This window comes from Artemia franciscana, chromosome 11 (assembly GCF_032884065.1).
Source record: "Artemia franciscana chromosome 11, ASM3288406v1, whole genome shotgun sequence".
Taxonomy (NCBI): domain Eukaryota; kingdom Metazoa; phylum Arthropoda; class Branchiopoda; order Anostraca; family Artemiidae; genus Artemia; species Artemia franciscana.
The window spans coordinates 45,379,477-45,403,250 of NC_088873.1; the positions used below are offsets into that span (position 1 = coordinate 45,379,477).

Sequence of the window (23,774 nt, forward strand, 5' to 3'; positions counted from 1 at the left end):
ACAAATTTTTTTAGCGGAATCCTAAAGCGGATATAAATTATAAAGGCTCTCCGAGAAAAATCTTGAAGAAAGTGTCTTGCAGAAAAAATATCTTAAAACAAACAAAATATAGATGAAAAAGAAATTTCGAACAAAAAATGCCTCGAATAAAAAAGCCTTGAAAAAACAGAAAAAGCCTAGAAAGAAAAATTAAATCTTGAAGAAAAAACATCTCTTGAAGTAAAACGTAACATCGCAAGTAATCACCGTCATTACTTTGCACACACGTGTTTGCCACCGTTATGTAGCATCCCACGTGTGTGCCATCATTACGTAACACCCACATGTGTGCCGTCGGCAGTTAAATACGGGGGTACTCTTCGTACACTGATCCCTGATATGTCTTTCGAGATTTTGACATCCTCAACATAGGTGAACATTCCCTATTGCGCAGCAAGCACTTTGCTTCTAGAAGAAAACACACGAGTAAAAACACTCTCTATTATGTCACCTTCAACACCTATTACGTAACAAATACCAGCATCCTGTCTAGCAGACCCTCTTACTTAAAAAACAAATGCATCTTGCAGAAATTTATATCGAAAGTGTCTGGATTAGGATTCAAAGGGGGTACTGGACGTAATCCAAATGACCCCAACTACCAGGGGTGGATCTAAGAATTTCTAATCGTGGAAATTTAATTGGATGGCATGTATCAAACTAAGCACAAAAATCTGTAGCGATATATATATATATATCATTTTACACAGTTTTATGGACAAATTAAATAAAAAAAACTAATTTATTTAGCTGAAAGTAAGGAGCGACATTAAAACTTAAAACGAACAGAAATTACTCCGTATATGAAATGGGTTTTCCCCTCCGCAATCCCTCGCTCTTTACGCTAAAGCTTTTAATTGTTTTAAAAATTAGAATTGTGGCAAAGAGTCAAACTTTAGCGTAAAGAGCGAGGGATTGCGGAGGTTAAAACCCATTTCATATACGGAGTAATTTCTGTTCGTTTTAAGTTTTAATGTCGCTCCTTACTTTCAGTTAAAAAAATTAGTTTTTTTTTATTTAATTTCTGAAAGTTTTTGAATTAATGCATGTTTGGTTTTGGCTCTCCGAACATAAATTATTAAAATGAAATTTGTATATTAATTCTTTTTTGGCTAAATGGGTTTCTCTTAGTTTTGATCAGACGATTTTGAGAAATAGGGGGTGGAGAAGGAGGCCTAGTTGCCCTCCAATTTTTCGGTTACTTAAAAAGGCAACTAGAACTTTTAATTTTTAACGAACGTTTTTATTAGTAAAAAATATACGTAACATAAGAATCAACTTACGTAACAAACTTTCATATTCTTAAATTTTTATTATGTATACGAGGGGGTTTGTACCCTCGTTAATACCTCGTTCTTTACACTAAATCGTAAGTTTTGTCCCAATTCCTTAAGAATGACCCCTGAATAAGAAAGGCCGTAGAATAAATAGTTGAAATTACTAAAAAATACTTTAGCATAAAGAGCGAGGTATTTATCTCCTCCTAAATACCTTGCTCTTTATGCTAAAGTATTATTAGAACCCCTCATATGTGTAATAATCTCTGTTTTTTAAGTTTCAATGCTACTCCTTCCTTTCATTTGAAAAAAGTTTTCATGTTTATTTGTCATTGTTTTCTTATAGTAATGCTAGAAAATTCTGCGCCCTTTTCATTGAATTTTTCTTCCCCCATGACAGATTCCTCCAAGGAAAGATCCTCCAACATAGCCCCCTCTCCTCAGCCCCACCCCCAAACAAAATAAAATCCCCCTGAAAACGTCTGTACACTTCTCAATAACCATTACTATATGTAAACACTGGTCAAAGTTTGTAACTTGCAGCCCCTCCCCCAGGGATTGTGGGGGAGTAAGTTATACCCAAAGACATAGTTATTATGGTTTTCGACTATGCTGAACAAAATGGCTATCTCAAAATTTTGATCCGTTGACTTTGGGAAAAAAATGAGCGTGGGAGGGGGCCTAGATGCCCTCTAATTTTTTGGTCACTTAAAAAGGGCACTAGAACTTTTCATTTCCGTTAGAAGTAGCCCTATTGTGATATTCTGGGACCACTTGGTCGATACGATGTCCCCTGGGGAAAAAAAAAAATAAATAAATAAACACGCACCCGTGATTTGTCTTCTGGAAAAAATTCAAAATTCCACATTTTTGTAGATAGGAGCTTGAAACTTCTACAGCAGGGTTCTCTGATACGCTGAATCTGATGGTGTCATTTTCGTTAAGATCCTATGACTTTTAGGGGGAGTTTCCCCCTATTTTCTTAAATTCTCAGGCTCGTAACTTTTGATGGGTATGACTAAACTTGATGAAACTTATATATTTAAAATCAGCATTAAAATGCGATTCTTTTGATGTTGCTATTGATATCAAAATTAAATTTTTTAGAGTTTTGGTTACTATTGAGCCGGGTCGCTCCTTACTACAGTTCGTTACCACGAACTGTTTGATATGTGCATCCCCTATGCAAAAACATAACTATAATTTGTGACTTGTTGGTATTGAGAAGGTGAGAAATTTTTAAGTAATATTTTCGTTGCATTCCGTTTCCGTGGTTAACTCAAGTTGTTTGAATTTCCACTTTTTATTGACATTTATTAGTAAGTGTTCTAATAAAAATTGATGCCATTCCAATGATTCCAATTGAGAATTCCGAGACCCATCTATACCAGCTAGAAAAAAACCAGCTTTGTCTTCCTTTATAAACAATTTTTCGAAAACTCTATTCTTCTTTAATGTTTACTCCGACCTTTAAAGGAGTAGGACTTATACGACCTTTTTAGGACTCATCTACTTAGTTTTAAGTATATACTTATACGAACCTTTATTAAAGTTCTAAGGAGTTTTGCCTTTACTTTCGTGTTTTAGGATGAACAGAGGAGGTGATATGTCATATATTACAAAGTTTTAATTTGATTAAAATAGCCAGTAAAATAGCCACCATTTACTCATCAAAATTCAAAACTTAAATTAATAGTTTTTGCACTTCTCATACATTTATTTTATACAAATCCCCTAAAAAAACAATTTTGTGAAAACCATCCTGATTTGCAAAAAAGTAAACCCACAAAACCAAAACAAGCAGCCAAAAATTGTAATGATATCAATTTCTTCACCTCAGTGACATAGCAAGACTCGAAAAGTAAAATTTTGACATTAAAAAGAAGTAAATATTTTGTTTTCAAGTCCCGTTGTGACTTATTAAAAACTCAACCATTAAAAACCATTAAAAAAAAAAACTGTCGTCCCAAACCAGAGCAAGCGGTGCCAATCATAAATCCACCACTACGTCAGGGGGGGGGGGGGTACGTGCCCCTTGCCCTCTTGGATCTGGCACTGCCCACTACAGGGGTAAAGTAGCCTAACCTTACCCTAACCCCCTGTTGTGCCAATATATAGCCCAAATTATGAGGGCCCAATATATTTTGTCATCCGTCATTTGTCTTTGTGGCTATGAAACCAGTTTTCTTAGATCTAATATTCAGCAATCTCCTCGAGTGTGTACTGTCTAATATGGAAGTACCATTCATTTTACATCGCATTGTAATTTTGGAAACTTTGAAATTATTTCTAGATATTTTTTTCCGGACAGAAAATCACAGTGTGCTAATATTCACAAAAAAAGTATGGAGCTGTTTTTAGCACAAAAAAAAACAAACGTAAATTAAATCCCTACACAATTATTGCTCTTTTAAGGAGAGTAGATTAATTCATGCAGGAATCTCCGCAATTTTCGATTCTCCAAAACTATTAAAGAGAAACAAATTATAAAAGAGAAAATAGTTAAACGATACTTTCTTTTCATTAAAGAACAAATGACACTCTGGCCTTACGAGGGTTTAGGAAACAGTAGCCCCACTATTATTTACGATAATGTCCGTTCGTTTTAGATTTAACCTAAGTATTCATTTTTATTTTTGTTCATTTTATTCATCCGTAGTAATATATATGTTTTTATGCATGAGATCATTATTAATATTAAATTCGGTTCGTTTTAAGTTTTGCTGATTCGTTTATAGTGAGTTCTGATTAATTAGAGGTAGAATTATTATATGACTGTTTCTGCTCGTTTTAGATTGTTGCTCTAGAAAGAGTTCAATAAGCTCTTTGCCGTTAATTTTCGACTACTATGGGCTAGGGCTCATTCTTCACAACCAAAATTATCTGGATTTTTAGAATTAGAGCATAAAACTGACTGAGATGCATCTAAAATCTAAAACCTTTGAGATAGCCCGGAAATAAATTATTGTCTTACAGGGGCTTATATTTCCACCGCCTCATTTTCTTTACCCTTATCGTTGCCAGCCATCTTTTCCTGCTCACTTTCTGGGCCTTTAGCTCAGTTCCTGGGCCTTTAGCTCAGTTCCTGGGCCTTTAGTTCCAGTACTCGGCGCCCGGTAGGCTTCTGTACATAGATTCTCATTGTCGCTTGTCTTTTAACCATAGACAATTTAAGATAATTTGTTGTCTTTTTATTCTAATATCTTTTCAAAGATATTTGATTATTAAAGAAAGTCCTATTTCTAACAACGATATCTACTAATCTTCAAACTTTTAGTTTTCTTTCTTATGGTTCTTGAATCGTTGTAATCCGTTGTTAAAATATATACAAATATTTTTGCAATTGCCAGCCGCCTCGCCCTGGTCCGAAGTTTGATTTCAAACAACAATATCCACTAAGCTTCAGTACAGTACAGTGTTGCTAGATGTAGCATAATTATGCGGAACGTAGCATAATTAGGAACCAAAAGTATTTTGGTTTATTATTTATTATTAAAGTGATAGCCGTCGGCTCCATCCCAAAAAATGATAGGATATTGTAAGGCATCGTAACATCGATGAGTTTCAGCAATTCTTACCAACTGAGCGTTTCGCTTATGAAGAATAATATCTCGAGGTAAAAACTGATCACCCACCATAACGATTGCCACTTCGTCGATAGTTGGAGCATTGTATCTACGCACATGTTCGCCATTAGGCGTTTTGTCAGCGGAAATAACAATTTTATGCGTATCAGTAGGCATCAAATCGATAGCTGTTTTGAACAGATGCACTAAATCATTATTTTCGTGGAAAAGAAGTTGCAATTCGGAAACGATAGTCCTTTCAACGTCGGGAAACATTTCGCAACGTGCATTCAATTCAGAATTGCTATCACTGATGAAGTACAGTTGTAAAAATTGATGATTCTCACCTGAGAATGGCAGAAGGGACCCTGCTCTATGATAAATTTGCCCTTTTACTTTGAAAGTAGGCATAAATTGATCTTGATTTTCGATTTGGGCACCTAACGACGTCATTTGGAAACATGAGTTATATTTTCTGATGTTTGAAAAAAAAACGCTTAGATTTTGACGTAGTTCCAGTAAGCAAAGTCTTCAATGGCTCTGGGGGTGCAGCCAGTTGAGGAAGTTTAACTTTTCCTGAGGCGCAAATAATTCCCATTGTTTCACCATTAAATTTCAAGGCCGTGCAGTAGGGACAAATTTTAGACATAGTCCCGATTTGAACACATCTACTATAATCATCGACTTGGTTGTACCTGAATCACATGCGATAATTTTCACGTTGCTCTTGGGATTCCTCGGCACGCTTTCTTTTGGCATTATTTCTTGAAGTCGCAAGCCTGTTTTCACGTTGCTCTTGTGATTCCTTGACACGCATTCTTTTTTCACTTTCTCTTTTAGCAGCAAGTCTGGTTTCGCGTTGCTCTAGTAGTTCCTCGACAAGCCTTCGTTGACGTAAATTGCACATTCCTAATCTGGCATTATCTCTTGAAGCCACAAGCCTGTTTTCACGTTGCTCTTGTGATTCCTCGACACGCCTTTTCTCTTTGAACCACAAGCCTGGTTTTGCTTTTTGGTAACATTCTATAACATTGACAGTTGAAAAAATCTTCACGTGCCAAGCTTGCTAAAGCTCAACAATTTATAATAAACCTCAAATTTTAAATGTCTGTTTTAAGGTTTTCGAATTACTTTAATCTATTGTCAAAATATTTTGAAATATTTATGCAATTCCCAGTTTTTACATTTTAGTTTGTTTTCTTTTTCTTCTTTATTTTTCAGACGTCATATGCAAACCCTCAATTCAAAAATACATACAACTTATTTTTATATATATACTAGCTGTTGGGGTGACGCTTCGCGCCACCCCAACACCTAGTTGGTGGGGGCGCTTCGCGCCCCCCCCCCAAGACCCCCCGCGTGCGTAAGTCGTTACGTGCCATATTAGTTACGCGCCATTGTAGTTGTGTCCCTATGTCCCACCTGTGAATATATATATATAATATATATATATATATATATATATATATATATATATATATATATATATATATATATATATATATATATATATATATATGTTTTTAACTACGTAAAACTTGCGAATATACAACATTCTTTGGTGTCCCATTGTCTGTGCATATAAATAGAATGTCAGGTTTAACGACTCTTGAACATGCAACATATAATGGTCCATGGGAAAACAATCCGTATTCAGATCTATACCTCATGATTCTAATGATTGCCCTTGAGCTTTGTTGATGGTGATTGCTAATCGACGATTCCCTATGTCGCCATCGTCATTTATATATCCCCCTGAGCCCCCCGGCGTCCCTGTTGTAGTTGTGTCCCTGTGTCCCGGTCGTCATGTCCCAGTGTCCCGGTCTGTATATGCATTCGTTTTTGAATTGGTCTTTTTTTAGGTTTTAGTTTTTTACCTTTTCTTAGTTTTTTTTCTTTTTTTTAGTTTTGTTTTTTCTCCTTTATTTTTCATTTTTTTTCCTTTTTCATTTTATTTTCTTTTTTAGTTTTTTTTTAGCTTTTTAGCTTTTATAGTTTTTTATTAGTTTTTAGTTTTTTTTTCTTTTTAGTTTTTTTGTAGTTTTTAATTTTTTTTTACTAATGTCCTGGTCGTCATTTATACTCCCTGTGTCCCGGTCGTCATTTGTGTCCCGGTGCTTTGTTGATGGTGATTGCTAATCGAACATTCCTTGTGTCCCGGTCGTCATTTGTGTCCCGATGTCCCGGTCTGTAATTTCGTTAGTCGAACACATGACGTCAGCCGACACAGAAACATGACGTCACCTGATCCACAGACAGACAGACAACTTATTTTTATATATATAGATATATATAGAAGATATAATCCGGCGTAACAGACATAGTGTAACAGACATAACACACATACAACTTATTTTTATATTATGTATATATATATATCTATATATATAAAAATAAGTTGTCTGTCTATGTGTCTGTCAGGTGAAGTCATGTTTCTGTGTCGACTGACGTCATGAAGTTAGTTGTCGTCATTTTTGCTGTGACGGTGACGTCATTAAAGATATTTAAGACATATATGTTCACGTAGAAATCTATCAAACAGTTCGTGGTAACGAACTGTAGTAAGGAGCGACCCGGCTCAATAGTAACCAAAACTCTAAAAAATGGAATTTTGATAACAATAGCTACATCAAAAGAATCGCATTTTAATGCTGGTTTTTAATGCTCCTATCTACAAAAAATGTGGAATTTTGCATTTTTTGCCAGAAGGCAGATCACGGATGCGTGTTTATTTGTTTTTTTGTTTTTTTGCTTTTTTTTCTTTTTCCCAGGGGTGATCGTATCGACCCAGTTGTCCTAGAATGTTGCAAGAGGGCTCATTCTAATGGAAATGAAAAGTTCTAGTGCCCTTTTTAATTGACCAAAAAAATTGGAGGGCACCTAGGCCCCCTCCCACGCTAATTATTTTCCCAAAGTCAACGGATCAAAATTCTGAGATAGCCATTTTATTCAACGTAGTCGAAAAACCTTATAACTATGTGTTTGGGGACGACTTACTCCCCCACAGTCCCCGTGGGAGGGGCAACAAGTTACAAACTTTGACCTGTGCTTACATATAGTAATGGTTATTGGGAAGTGTAAAGGCGTTTTCAGGAGGATTTTTTTGGTTTGGGGGAGGGGTTGAGAAGAGGGGGATATGCTGGGGGAACTTTCCTTCGAGAATTTGTAATGGGAGAAGAAAATTTCCATGAAGGGAGAGCAGGATTTACTATCATTATTTAAAAAAAAAAAACAATAAAAAAATAAAAGTGAAAAAGCTTGTTCAGCTGGAAGTAAGGAACAGCAATAAAACTTAAAACAAACAGAAATTATTACCCATATGAGGGGCTCAACTCCTTCTAATACCTCGCTCTTTACGCTAAAGTATTTTCAGTAATTTCAACTACTTATTCTACGGCTTTTGTGATTCAGGGGGTCATTCTTAATGAATTGGGATAAAATTTAAGCTTTAGTGTAAAGAGCAAGGTACTGACGATGGGGCGAATCCCCTCATATATGTAATAAAAACATGAGAATACAAAAGTTATTTACGTAAGCTAATTTATAAGTTACGTAAATCTTTTACCAATAAAAAGATTCGTAAAAAATTAAAAGCTCTAGTTGGCTTTTTAATTAACCAAAAAATCGGGGGGCAACTAAGCTTCGTCCCCCGCTCTTTTTTTCTCAAAATCATTCGATCAAAATTATGAGAAAGCCATTGAGCCAAAAAAAAAAAAAAAATGCAAATTTCGTTTTGATTATTCCTCTGCGGAGAGCCAAAATCAAAACATGCATTGATTCAAAAACGTTCAGAAATTAAATAAAAAAAACAAGTTTTTTTAACTGAAAGTAAGGAGCGACATTAAAACTTAAAACGCACAGAAATTACTTCGTATATGAAAGAGGTTGCTTCCTCATCAACGCCCCGCTCTTTACGCTAAAGTTTTTTTACTGTTTTAAAAAGAAGAATTGAGAGAAAGAGTCAAACTTTAGCGTAAAGAGTGGGGCGTTGATGAGGAAGCAGCCTCTTTCATATACGAAGTAATTTCTGTGCGTTTTAAGTTTTAATGTCGCTCCTTACTTTCAGTTAAAAAAACTTGTTTTTTTTATTTAATTAATGTTTAAGTTTAAAATGACTGATGAACTTACAATGGTAAAAGCCGATGAAGATGCTCAAAGAGTCTATGCCAAAAAACTTGCTGCTGATAGAGAAAGTCAGAAAAGAAAGCTTGCCGAGGAATCAAAAGAACAGCAAGGAAATAGGCTTGAGGCTAAAGAACGCAAAACCGCGCAGTTAGATGAAGATCCACCTGGACAGCGAGAGTCAAAACATATCAAAACTGAAAATGATAGCGATGATGATTGGGTTTGGGATTTTGACTTGGATAAGGTCATCAATGCCTACCAGATTTTAGTTAAAAAAACAAAGGTTCGGCGATATGTATTTCATAGTGAAGCTGAAAAATAAAGAAGAAAAAGAAAACTGAAAAAAGAAAAAATGTAAAAAACTAAAAAATACTAAAAAGAAAAAACACTCAAAGAGAAATTACAGACCGGGACACAAATGACGACCGGGACAGAGGGAATATAAATAACGACCGGGACACACAAAGAGAAATTACAGACTGGGATACCGGGACAAAAATGACGACCGGGACACAGGGAATATAAATGACGACCAGGACACAGGTATTTAAGAATATCGTTCAAAGACAAATTTTTAATTGTAAGAAGACCGTTGAAAGAGAAATTTCTAATTGTAAAATGACTGAAGAACCTACAATGGCAACACCCGAGGAAGCTGCTCAAAACGAATGTATTCAAGCCGAAATAGCTGAGTTGGTAAAGCGTTATGTTTCAGGTTCTAGGTCCGAGAGGCTCCAGGTTTGAACCTTGGCTTTAGCATTAATACAAAAGAAGAAAAAAACTAAAAAAGGTAAAAACTACAAAAAAACTAACAAGAAAATATATATATATATATATTTATATATATATATATATATATATATATATATATATATATATATATATATATATATATATATATCTTCTATATATATAAAAATAAGTTGTCTGTCTGTGTGTCTGTCAGGTGACGTCATGTTTCTGTGTCGACTGACGTCATGAAGTTACTTGTCGTCATTTTTGCTATAACGGTGACGTCATTAAAGATATTTAAGACATATATGTTGACGTAGAAATCTATTAATGTTTAAGTTTAAAATGACTGATGAACTTACAATGGCAAAAGCCGATGAAGATGCTCAAAGAGTCTATGCCAAAAAACTTGCTGCTGATAGAGAAAGTCAGAAAAGAAAGCGTGCCGAGGAATCAAAAGAACAGCAAGGAAACAGGCTTGAGGCTGATAGAGAAAGAAAGAACAGAAAGCGTGCCGAGGAACTACCAGAGCAACGCAAAAGCAGACTTGCTGCTAGAGGTGCCGAGGAATCACAAAAACAGCAAGAAATCAGGCTTGCTGCTGATAGAGAAAGTAAGAAAAGAAAGCGTGCCGAGGAATCAGAGCAACCTGAAAGTTATCGCCGGGCATTCAGGTACAGCCCAGTCGGTGATTATAGCTTGAGTAGATGTGTTCAAATCGGGACAATGTCTAAAATTTGTCCCTATTGCAAGGCCTTGAAATTCAATGGTGAAACAATGGGAATGTGTTGCGCCTCAGGAAAAGTTAAACTTCCTCTATTGGCTGCACCACCAGAGCCATTGAAGACTTTCCTTACTGGAACTACGTCAGAATCTAAGCGTTTTTTGTCACAAATCAGAAAATACAACTCATGTTTCCAAATGACGTCGTTTGGAGCCCAAATCGAAAATCCAGATCAATTTATGTCTACTTTCAAAGTAAAAGGGCAAATTTATCATAGAGCAGGGTCTCTTCTACCATTTTCAGGCGAGAATCATAAATTTTTACAATTGTACTTCATCAGTGATAGAAATTCTGAATTGAATGCACGTTGCGAAATTTCTCCCAACGTTGAAAGGACAATCGTTTCCCAATTGCAACATCTTTTCCACGAAAAAAATAATTTAGTACGTCTGTTCAAAACAGCCATCGATTTGATGCCTACTGATACGCATAAAATTGTTATTTCCGCTGACAAAACGCCTCCTGGCAAACATGTGCGTAGATACAATGCTCCAACTATCGACGAAGTGGCAATCGTTATGGTAGGTGATCAGTTTTTACCTCGAGATATTATTCTTCATAAGCGAAACGCTCAGTTGTTAAGAATTGCTGAGACTCATCGATGCTACGATGCCCTACAATATCCTATAATTTTTTGGGATGGAGCCGACGGCTATCACTTTAATATTAAATTGATGAATCCAGCCACTAACAAAGAAATGAATAAGATATACAGTGAAATGCATTATTATTCCTATAGACTAATGATTCGGCAGGATGAAGAAAATTATATTTTAATATGCCGTGAATTGTTTCACCAATTTGTCGTTGATATGTATGCTAAAATTGAATCAGAACGTTTGCTATATATCCGCCTGAATCAGACCAAGCTCCGCTCTGAACAATACATTCGTTTGCGAGATGCAGTTATAAATGACGGTAATACCACAAACGTTGGAAGATTAACAATTTTACCTTCGTCATATGCTGGCAGTCCCCGTCATATGCATGAATATGCTCAAGATGCTATTGCGTATGTTCGTCTCTATGGTCGTCCAGATTTATTTATTACATTTACATGTGATCAATCTTGGGACGAGATACTGCAGCTTTTACTTCAAGGACAATCGGCGGTTCAAAGGCATGACATTACGGCCCGTGTCTTCCGGCAAAAGTTGAAATCACTGATAAACTAAATAGTAAAACCTGAAGTGTTTGTGTCAGTGCGATGCTGGATGTACTCAGTGGAATGGCAAAAACGAGGTTTGCCACACGCACATATACTAATCTGGCTACATAAAAAAATTACTTCGAACGAAATTGATGATGTGATTTCCGCTGAAATACCTGATAAAAATGTCGAAAAGGGGTTACATGATATTATTGTAAAAAATATGATACATGGACCTTGCGGTGCAGTGAACGAAAATTCACCATGCATGGCCAAAGGAAGGTGCACAAAGCAATATCCTCGACTTTTAGTATCCAACACAATTACTGGCAATGATGGTTACCCAAAATACAGAAGAAGATCTACTGAAGATGGCGGTAAAACAGCAATAATAAAGAAGCGTAACGGTACCACCATCGAAGTAGATAACCAGTGGTTTGTTCCATATTCCCCATTATTATCAAAAACATTTAATGCACACATAAACGTTGAATACTGTAACTCCGTAAAGGCAATCAAATACATATGTAAATACGTCAACAAAGGCAGTGACATGGCAGTTTTTGGCTTAAAGCCCGAAATAAAAGATTTTGACAACATCGTACAATATCAGGCTGGAAGATACGATACGTAAGCAGTAATGAAGCTGTTTGGCGAATTCTTTCATTTCCCATACATGAACGTAGTCCAGCTGTTATTCACTTAGCGGTACATTTACAGAATGGTCAATGTGTTTATTTCTCGGAAACCAACGTGCAACAAAGAGCCCTGAATCCACCGGATACAAAATTAACAGCTTTTTTTTTCGCTTTGCAAAAATGATTCTTTTGCAAAAAAACTACTGTATACTGAAGTGCCTTCGTATTACACGTGGAATACTAAAAATAAAGTATTTGAACGTCGAAAACAGGGTAAGTCAGTCGACGGCCAACCTACAATCTTCAAAGATGCCACGATAGGAAGACTCTACACCGTTCTCCCCAATCAACATGAATGCTTCTTTCTACGCCTGCTTTTGGTGATTGTACCTGGTCCGACATCCTTTGAGTATTTGAGAACTGTAAACGGTACTATACATGACACTTACCGTAGTGCATGCCAAGCTCTGAATTTATTGGAGAATGACCAACACTGGGATAACTGCATCAATGACGCGTGCGAAACGTCAACCCCAAGTCAAATTCGTGCATTGTTTGGCATCATTTTAACAACTTGCTCTCCATCAGCTCCTACAGAGTTATGGGAAAAATATAAGTCAAAAATGTCCGAAGATATACTCCATCGAAAACAGTTAGAGACGTCAGATATGACTTTTGATTTTACATCAGAAATTTATAACTACACTTTAGTTATTATAGAAGATTTGTGCGTACGTATGGCAAACAAACCTCTTCAGGATTTGGGAATGCCTTCACCTAACCGTATCGCTGCTGTTTCGACATGTGTAGAATTGGATCGTGAACAAAGTTACAGTACGAGTGATCTATTGTCGTATGTACAAAATAACATTTCCAAGTTAACGTCGGAACAAAAAGACATTTATGATACGATAATTAATTGTGTCGATAACAACGTTGGAGAAATTTTCTTTTTGGATCGCCAGGAGGTACTGGTAAAACGTTTGTGATAAAACTGATTCTTGCATCAAATCGATCAAAAAATGATATAGCGTTGGCAATTTTGTCGTCCGGAATAGCCGCAACATTGCTGCCTGGTGGAAGAACTGCTCATTCCACTTTGAAATTGCCTCTGAATTGGCATTCTACAGAAACTCCCACGTGCAATATTTTTAAATCATCTGGGATGGGTAAAGTATTGCAGCAATGCAAACTTATTATTTGGGATGAGTGCACAATGGCACACAAAAAATCGCTCGAGGCTCTGGATCAATGCTTGAAAGATTTGAGAGGGAAGTCAAAACCCTTTGGCAGCACATTAATATTGCTTGCGGGAGATTTCAGGCAAACATTACCTATAATACCTAGATCAACTCCTGCAGACGAAATGAATGCTTGCCTGAAAAATTCTAATTTATGGGCACACGTAAAAATATAAAAATTAACTACAAATATGCGTGTCCGATTGCAAAACGATGACTCTGGTCAAACATTTTCAGATCAATTGCTGGCAATTGGAAACAGAAAGCTCCCAGTAGACTCAATTTCAGGACGTATACAACTACCTGCTGATTTCTGTAATTTAGTGACGTCCAAAAATGAATTGATTGAAAAAGTATTTCCGAAAATTCTAAAAAATTTTAAAAATAATAAATGGCTAAGTGAAAGAGCGATTCTCGCACCCAAAAAGATAGACGTCCACGAAATCAACAATATTGTTTTGACCAAGATTCGAGACCAGGAAGTCCTTTACAAGTCAGTCGACACAGTTTTGGAACCAAATGAAGCGGTTAATTATCCATCTGAATTTTTAAATTCCATAGATCTTTCAGGGTTTCCACCACACGTGCTACAACTAAAAATAGGCGTACCAATAATACTTTTAAGAAATATCAACCCACCAAGCTTTGCAATGGCACGCGACTTGCCGTAAAAAAAACAATGGAAAACCTAATAGGGGCCACAATCTTGACAGGGCCTTTTGAGGGTGAGGCTGTTCTTATTCCTCGCATTCCCATGATTCCAACGGATCTGCCTTTTCAATTTAAAAGATTGCAAATCCCAATTCGATTAGCATTTGCAATCACCATTAACAAAGCTCAAGGTCAATCATTAGAAAAATGTGGTATAGATCTTAATACTGATTGTTTTTCCCATGGACAATTGTACGTTGCATGTTCGAGGGTTGGTAAACCTGACAATCTATTTATATGCAGCGAAAATTGGACAGCGAAGAATGTTGTATATTCGCTAGTTTTACGCAGTTAATTTGTATTGTATCTATCTATCTATCTATCTATATAAAAACGAGTTGTGTGTATGCATGTTTGTTTGTTTGTAAAAAGAGCGTTTGTATATGACGTCATTATTAGTACATACGGCTTTGTATATGCACAGACAATGGGAAAGCCAAGAATGTCGTATATTCGCAATTTTTACGTAGTTTAACTCCTGCAGACGAAATGAATGCTTGCCTGAAAAATTCTAATTTATGGGCACACGTAAAAATATTAAAATTAACTACAAATATGCGTGTCCGATTGTAAAACGATGACTCTGGTCAAACATTTTCAGATCAATTGCTGGCAATTGGAAACAGAAAGCTCCCAGTAGTGGGAAAGCCAAGAATGTTGTATATTCGCAATTTTTACGTAGTTTGAAACACATATATAAATCTATCTATATTCACAGGTGGGACACAGGGACACAACTACAATGGCGCGTAACTAATATGGCGCGTAACGACTTAAGCGCGCCGGGGGGCTTGGGGGGGCGCGAAGTGCCCCACCAACTAGGTGTTGGGGTGGCGCGAAGTGCCACCCCAACAGCTAGTATATATATATATATATATATATATATATATATATATATATATATATATATATATATATATATATATATATATATATATATATATATTTATATATATATATATATATATATATTATTCGCAGAGCTAAAACAGTATATTTTACAAAGCGATTTGTTGATTGCAGTAAAAATATAAGAAAGACGTGAGACGTGATTAAGGAAGTTATTCGGCCATCCATGAAACCAGAAAGCCTCCTTGAGTCTCTCGTTGTAGACGATCAACTTGTAACAGAAAAAGGCCAAATTCGACATCATATGAATAAATTCTTTGCGGAGATAGGGAAAAAACTTCTAATATCGTTTTTTATTCCTCTGTGTTACAGTCTTGGAAGCAGTTCTTAGGTCTCTCGTGCTTGAAATCAATGGTTCTTGAGGAGGTTACGGTGCCGGAAATTAGAAATATTGTTCTGTCTTTAAAGAATTCTTCAGCAGATTTTGACCAAATTTCTGCTAAAGTAATTAAACATATTCTTCGATCAATTATCACCCCAATTTACCATTTGGTTAATAGGTCATTTCAACTGGGAGTATTTACCCAACGTCTTAAGCTTGTATGTGTTATGGCTCTCGTTAAAGGAGGTGACCGAAAAGATTCTGGGAACTTCAGGCCGATCTCTCTTCTATCAGTGTTCTCTAAGATATTTGAAAGGGACGCTCAAACGTCTGATGAGATTTCTTGAAGCTAAATTTTTTTTCCATCATTATCACTTTGGGTTTAGCGCAAAGTATTCTACAGAACATGCTTGTAATAGAGTTCTTCTGTTTGTACGACGATCTTTAGATTCTAATCTTATTCCTGCATCCATTTTTCTTGATGTAAAGAAAGCTTTTGACAGCCTTATACATAAGATTCTCATTGGTAAACTTTGTCATGTTGGTGTCCGTCGGGAAGCATTGTCCTGGTTCTCGTTATACCTAACTGACAGATCTATCGCCACGGAAGTTACAGATGAACAAGTTCTAATAGAACACGGAGTACCCCAAGGTTCAATTTTTGGGCCAACCCTCTTCCACATCTATTTGAACGATCTCTACCGACTTTTTAAGACCCCAATTAACAATGTTTGTTGTGGATTGTGTCACAAATCTTACTCTCAGAGTACGTTGGTGTTCCACACCTGATAGTCGAGAAGAATTAATAGTATTTGCAGATGAAACTACTTTAGGTGCTGCAGCACCGGATGAATCATCCCTTATTCTAAATCTTCAAGCAATGACTGAGAATATACTCTTTTGGTTTGACATAAATCAACTAACTTTAAATGTAAAAAAGTCCTACCTTCTTTTTTTTTTCTCGTAAAGGTGTGAGCTGCCCCACAATTACTGAACTTCATAGACCAAGAGGCTCCATAAGTCGTCCCCCGGATCGATATGGGCGATTCCTGGGAGTTCTTTTGGATGAAAATTTATCATTTAAGTGGCATGTTCAAATATTAAGTGAAAATTTGCCAGGGACTTGGGATCATCCAAAAATTAAAGCGTTTATTTCCTTTCCCTATCCTCCGTCTTTTATACTTATCTCTGATTTACCCTTCTATATGTTACTGTTCGTCTGTGTGGATGTCCACATTTCGCTCAGTACTTGCTCCTATTCATAATCTTTATGAGAAAGCGGCGGGAATTCTCTAGTCGGCTGCACACACTCCTCTTAACCTCCTCAAAATTAAAGATATTTATGTTATATCTCTATCTTCGTTGGCATATCAATACTTCCAGGGAGAACTCCCATGTTGTTTTTCGGGACTGCTTAAACTAGTAGGGGAAGTAAATTTGTATATGGTTTGCAACCGGGAGGATCTGATGATTCCAGTTACTCCCTCGGTTCGTTCAGATTTCGGCCTGGCTGTGACTGTGGGGCGTGCTTGGAACTTGGCTCCCACTGAAATCCGGCAGTCACGAACACTTGGCTCCTTTAAGAGACATATGAAAATTTCTTATTAAAGGCTTCTTATTAAATGTTTCTTATGGTTTATTTATTATTTTTTTCTTTTTTTGGTTGTTGTTTTGTTGGTGCTGTATCCTCGATGACACAAGAATTTTAATTTGTATTTTATTGTCGGGTAATGTGAGGGTCACTGTTTCGTGGGGCTACCGGTGAGTTGATTTCCTTTCTTTATATATTTATATTTAGATGATGGTTAGTATGTTTATGACAAGTTTTATGATTCTTTATTTATTGTATGCCATTGCCCAAATAACAGGCCATTGAGCCCTTTGGGATATTGTTTTTGTTATTGTTATTTTATGAAAATAAATAGAACTTGAACTTGAGCTTGAGCTTGTTACAATCAAATAACTTTTAACACTATTATAGACTTCACATTTAGCCTTTGAAAATCGAAACTTTTCTTACAGTTGAAACAAGTTTGGATGAATACCCAAGATATGCTTGCTCACCAGGATTAGTCATAACTATGGTCAGGTATGGTTCTGAAGAGTGAAGGTACGGAAAACAAAAGGAGTCACAGAGAAATAGTTTACAGGTTCTACAGATAAAGGATGAAGATCGTTTTTGCCGATCAACCGTCTAGGAATGAATGAAAAACAAGTTCATAGTTGAGTCATAATTCATCCTGTCATTAAAATTTTTATAGTAATTTGTTTTTATTTGCCGACGTTATTAAAAAAAAATACACTGTTAAAGATACATATTGTTAACTAGCTGGGACCCGGCGGCTTCGCCGCTGGGCCCCATCATGGCACGCGGCAGGCTTCTATATATGGATACTCATTGTCCCTTGTGTTCCAACCACAGAGAGTGCTGGGTCCCGGCTGCTTTGCCACCGGTCTCCGCGGGCCCCAGCATGGCACGTGGCAGGCTTCTATATATGGATTCTCCTTGTCCCTTGTGTTCTGGGTCCTGGCAGTGCTTGTCATTTTTGGATTGAATTGATGAAGTATATCCGTATAGTTTTCTGTTTTAAGGTCTTAGAATTGCTTTAATCCATTGTCTAAATATATACAAATATTTGTGCAATCACCAGTTTTTTGCATTTTAAGCAATTTAATAATAATTTCTTTTTGACGTTAAATGACACTTTGACAAATTTTATTTGAGCAGAAAACATTTTAAACTTCAACAATTTCTACTAAACTTCAAACTTTTGGTTTTCTGTTTTAAGGTTTTCGAATTGCTTTAATCCATTGTCAAAATATATTGAAATATTTGTGCAATCATCATTCTTTTACATTTTAAGCAATTTAATAAAATTTAAAAAGAGCCTCAATTTTTTAAGCTCCTATAACGGTAATAACGTGTAACGGTGTATCGGTAAAAATAGTGTAACAGACACTACATTTTTATATATATATAGATGAAACGCAAACGACACAATAGGCCTAAAACTTTTATGGATAGGAAAAGGGTAAGAGGAAAGTAGCCAAAATATTGTTTGTGGTGGCTTTTGCTTAATTCAAGTTTGACCTAACTAACAAATTTAACTTTTATTCGTTTTAAGAATCATTTATATATCTATTTTTGTACTAGTTAGCTTTATATTTGCTATGATTGATTATTTCAACATTTCTCCATTTCAGGTTTCAAAATGAACAAAAACTACTTTTTCGGAAAGCTTTTATTTAAATAAAAAAAGGGCTTAACTTCTGTTCCTTTCCGAATCTACCGTGTTTAAACATCAGAACCGTTAGCCCAATATAAGCAATGTGACCTGATTATTTAGAGACTTTGACTACTTCCAAATTAAATTGAACTGAGTTCCAAACTCTAAAGCAAGGTTTTAAGAGTCGCTAAAGTCAGAGTAGTAAATTTTAAATGCAACATCTCAAAATTTTTAATTTAAATATCTTGGAAAAAATATTTCCATGATAAAACCTCACATTTCAGATCATAATTATTAGCACTCATCAAAACTAATAGGAATTTTAATGAGTAGACTGATATGTGACAATAGTGTTCAACACAGCAATAATAGTTTGTTGATCAATTCAAATGGTGTGATGTATTACTCTTGTGTTACCTGTAACTTAGGCTAATGACGTAATTTTAAATAAAATCATTACGGAGGGCAAGTACATCATACGAGTACAGGAGTCATGACGTAATCATACCTATATATAGCAATAATATGAGAACAGTGGTTCATATCCATTTAAACTACAGAAACATAATAAAATAACATGTCCATTCCAATTGAAAGATCACTTTATTTAGCAGCTTCAAAAGGATGCACACAGGTTGTTGAATGTCTTTTAAAGTCTGGCATTGATGTTAATATAAGAAATTTTGATGGTGAAACTCCCCTTTATTTAGCAGCTTTGGAAGGACATACAGAGACTGTTGAATGTCTTATACAGTCTGGCGCTGATCTTAATATAAAATGTACTTACCTAGGTGATAGTCCACTTCATGTTGCAGCTCGGAATGGAAACACACAGACTGTTGAATGTCTATTGAAGTCTGGCTCTGATATTAATATAAGAAATAATGAGTGTGACACTCCCCTTATTTTAGCAGCTTTGTTAAACCACACAGAGACTGTTGAATGTCTTATACAGTCTGGCGCTGATCTTAATATAAAATGTATTTACCTAGGTGATTTTCCACTTCATATTGCAGCTTGGAATGGAAACACACAGACTGTTGAATGTCTATTGAAGTCTGGCCCTGATATTAATATAAGAAATAATTATGGTCGAACTCCCCTTTATTTAGCAGCTTTGAAAGGACACACAGAGACTGTTGAATGTCTTATACAGTCTGGCGCTGATCTTAATATAAAATGTATTTCCCTAGGTGATTTTCCACTTCATGTTGCAGCTTGGAATGGAAACACACAGACTGTTGAATGTCTATTGAAGTCTGGCCCTGATATTAATATAAGAAATAATTATGGTCAAACTCCCCTTTATTTAGCAGCTTTGAAAGGACACACAGAGACTGTTGAATGTCTTATACAGTCTGGCGCTGATCTTAATATAAACTGTAGGGAAGGTAAAAGTCCACTTCATGGTGCAGCTTCGAAAGGTGAAAGTCCATTTCATCAAACAGCTTGGAAAGGACACACACAGACTGTTGAATGTCTTCTCAAATATGGAGCCTATGTTAACTCTAAGGACAAGGATGGCATGACAGCGCTTCATTATGCTAGTCGGAGTGGAGATAAAGAGTGTGTTGCAACTCTTCTGGAGCATGGATCTGACATAGATATTACAGATAGATATGGCCGTACAGCTTTTGATGTAGCTGTTGTTGATGATACTGCCGTTTATTTTGCAAGCCATGTGTTAAAACTGAGAGTTGCAAATTTGTATGTAAGTGAAAGAAACATAAGGCTCTCAGACAAGACTCAGACAAGTTATCCTGCAAATGAGCTCAAGGATCAATTAGTAAGAGAACTAGAACAAATGAGGAGTGAGACAATATTTTGTAATATAACGTTCTATGACATTTTTATCAAAGGAATAAGCTCAATAGAACTATACACGATGAATGAAAATTCTTTGAAAGGTTTATTGAAATCATCAAACTGGGAAACAAAATTTTCAATGTATAACACAATAATAAAAAGCCGTTTCAGAGACAGCATAGAAAGGAAAGTGCTGCTTGAACTAGCCAATAGAAGTTTCAATTCTTTCTTTAACAGATTTGCTGAATTACCACATGAATGTGCTGAACAAATACTGAGCGATCTAAGCAATGAAAACTTGAAAAATTTCATAAATGCTTCTGAACTACTCCACAAGGAGTGGTAGCATTAAGAGTTTCTAGCATAAGATAATTGATTTAGTGATTGAAAAAATATTCAAAAAGCGTAGTGGTGAGTTTTAAAAGAGTGCGTGCGTCAAAGAACAAGGATATATATCCTTTTTCTTTGTTCTATAGAACAAGGATATACATCCTTGTCCTTGTTCTATATATAGATGACGACGGGGACACAGGTAATGTTCGATTAGCAATCACCACCAACAAAGCTCAAGAGTAATCATTAGTATCATTAGGTATAACTAAAAAAAAATCAAAAAAAGGTAAAAAACTTAAAACTAAAAAGAAGACCAATTCAAAAACGAATGTATATACAGACTGGGACACCGGGACACAGGTGACGACCGGGACACCGGGATACATGGAATATAAATGACGATCGGGACACTCAAAGAGAAATTACAGACTGGGACACCGGGACACAAATGACGACCGGGACACAGGGAATATAAATGACGACCAAGTCACAACTACAACGGCGACGCCGGGGGGCACAGGGGGATATATAAATGACGACGGCGACACAGGGAATGTTCGATTAGTAATCACCGTCAACAAAGCTCAAGGGTAATCATTAGAATCATGAGGTATATATCTCAATACGGATTGTTTTTCCCATGGACAATCATATGTTGCATGTTCAAGAGTCGGTGAACCTGACAATCTATTTATATGCACAGACAATGAGACATCGTAGTTATATATATATATATATATATACATATATATATATATATATATATATATATATATATATATATATATATATATATATATATATATATATATATCTTCTATATATATAAAAATAAGTTGTCTGTGGATGTGTGGGTCTGTCTGTCGGGTGACGTCATGTTTGTTTGTTGACTGACGTCATGTTTTCGACTGACGAAATTACAGACCTGGACATCGGGACACAAATGATGACCGGGACACAGGCACATAGGGAATATAAATGACGACACTCAAAGAGAAAGCGACCGGGACACAAGGAATGTTCGATTAGCAATCACCATCAACAAAGCACCGGGACACAAATGACGACCGGGACACAGGGAGTATAAATGACGACCAGGACATAAGTAAAAAAAACTAAAAAAACTAAAAAAAGGTAAAAACTACAAAAAAAACTATAAAAAAACAACTAAAAACTAATAAAAAAACTAAAAAAGCTAAAAAACTAAAAAAACTAAAAAGGCCAAAAAACTAAAAAAGAAAAAAGGAAAAAAAAATGAAAAATAAAGGAGAAAAACAAAACTAAAAAAACGTATGTATATACAGACCGGGACACCGGGATACAAATGACGACCGGGACACAGGGAATATAAATGACGACCGAGTCACAACTACAACGGCGACGCCGGGGGGCACAGGGGGATATATAAATGACGACGGCGACACAGGGAATGTTCGATTAGTAATCACCATCAACAAAGCTCAAGGGTAATCATTAGAATCATGAGGTATATATCTCAATACGGATTGTTTTTCCCATGGACAATCATATGTTGCATGTTCAAGAGTCGGTGAACCTGACAATCTATTTATATGCACAGACAATGAGACATCGTAGTTATATATATATATATATATATACATATATATATATATATATATATATATATATATATATATATATATATATATATATATCTTCTATATATATAAAAATAAGTTGTCTGTGGATGTGTGGGTCTGTCTGTCGGGTGACGTCATGTTTGTGTGTTGACTGACGTCATGTTTTCGACTGACGAAATTACAGACCTGGACATCGGGACACAAATGATGACCGGGACACAGGCACATAGGGAATATAAATGACGACACTCAAAGAGAAAGCGACCGGGACACAAGGAATGTTCGATTAGCAATCACCATCAACAAAGCACCGGGACACAAATGACGACCGGGACACAGGGAGTATAAATGACGACCAGGACATAAGTAAAAAAAACTAAAAAAACTAAAAAAAGGTAAAAACTACAAAAAAAACTATAAAAAAACAACTAAAAACTAATAAAAAAACTAAAAAAGCTAAAAAACTAAAAAAACTAAAAAAGCCAAAAAACTAAAAAAGAAAAAAAGAAAAAAGGAAAAAAAATGAAAAATAAAGGAGAAAAACAAAACTAAAAAAACGTATGTATATACAGACCGGGACACCGGGATACAAATGACGACCGGGACACAGGGAATATAAATGACGACCGGGAAACAGGGACACAACTACAACGGGGACGCAGGGGGGCACAGGGGGATATAAAAGTGACGACTGGGACACAGGGAATGTTCGATTAGCAATCACCATCAACAAGGCTCAGAGGCAATCATTAGAATCATGAGGTATAACAAAAAAACTAAAAAAAAGGTAAAAAACTAAAAAAAAAGACCAATTCAAAAACGAATATATACACAGACCAGGACACCGGGACACAAATGACGACCGGGGCACAAGGAATATAAATGGGACAGCGAAGAATGTTGTATATTCGCAAGTTTTACGTAGTTAAAAACATATATATATATATATATATATGATATATATATGTCATATATATATATATATATATATATATATATATGACACTACATAATAATATATAATATATATAATATATATATATATATATATATATATATATATATATATATATATATATATATATATATATATATATATATATATATATATATATATATATATATATATATATATATATATATATATATATATATATATATATATATATATATATATATATATATATATATATATATATATATATATATATATATATATATATATTCACAGGTGGGACATAGGGACACAACTACAATGGGGCGTAACTAATATGGCGCGTAACGACTTACGCGTGCGAGGGGGCTTGGGGGGG

At 35.6% G+C, this 23,774-nt stretch overlaps 1 protein-coding gene across 1 annotated transcript; it reads left to right on the plus strand.

Moving 5' to 3' along the window:
- The first annotated feature begins 19,298 nt into the window (after positions 1-19,298).
- On the plus strand, positions 19,299-20,873 carry LOC136032637 (serine/threonine-protein phosphatase 6 regulatory ankyrin repeat subunit A-like). Its single transcript, XM_065712911.1, has one exon. The coding sequence runs from the start codon at positions 19,299-19,301 to the stop codon at positions 20,871-20,873; it is 1,575 nt and encodes a 524-aa protein (XP_065568983.1).
- Positions 20,874-23,774: the final 2,901 nt, after the last annotated feature.

Bases quoted from the DNA above. Each gene is read 5' to 3' on its own strand.
- LOC136032637 (XM_065712911.1), top strand. From the start codon at position 19,299: ATGTCCATTCCAATTGAAAGATCACTTTATTTAGCAGCTTCAAAAGGA.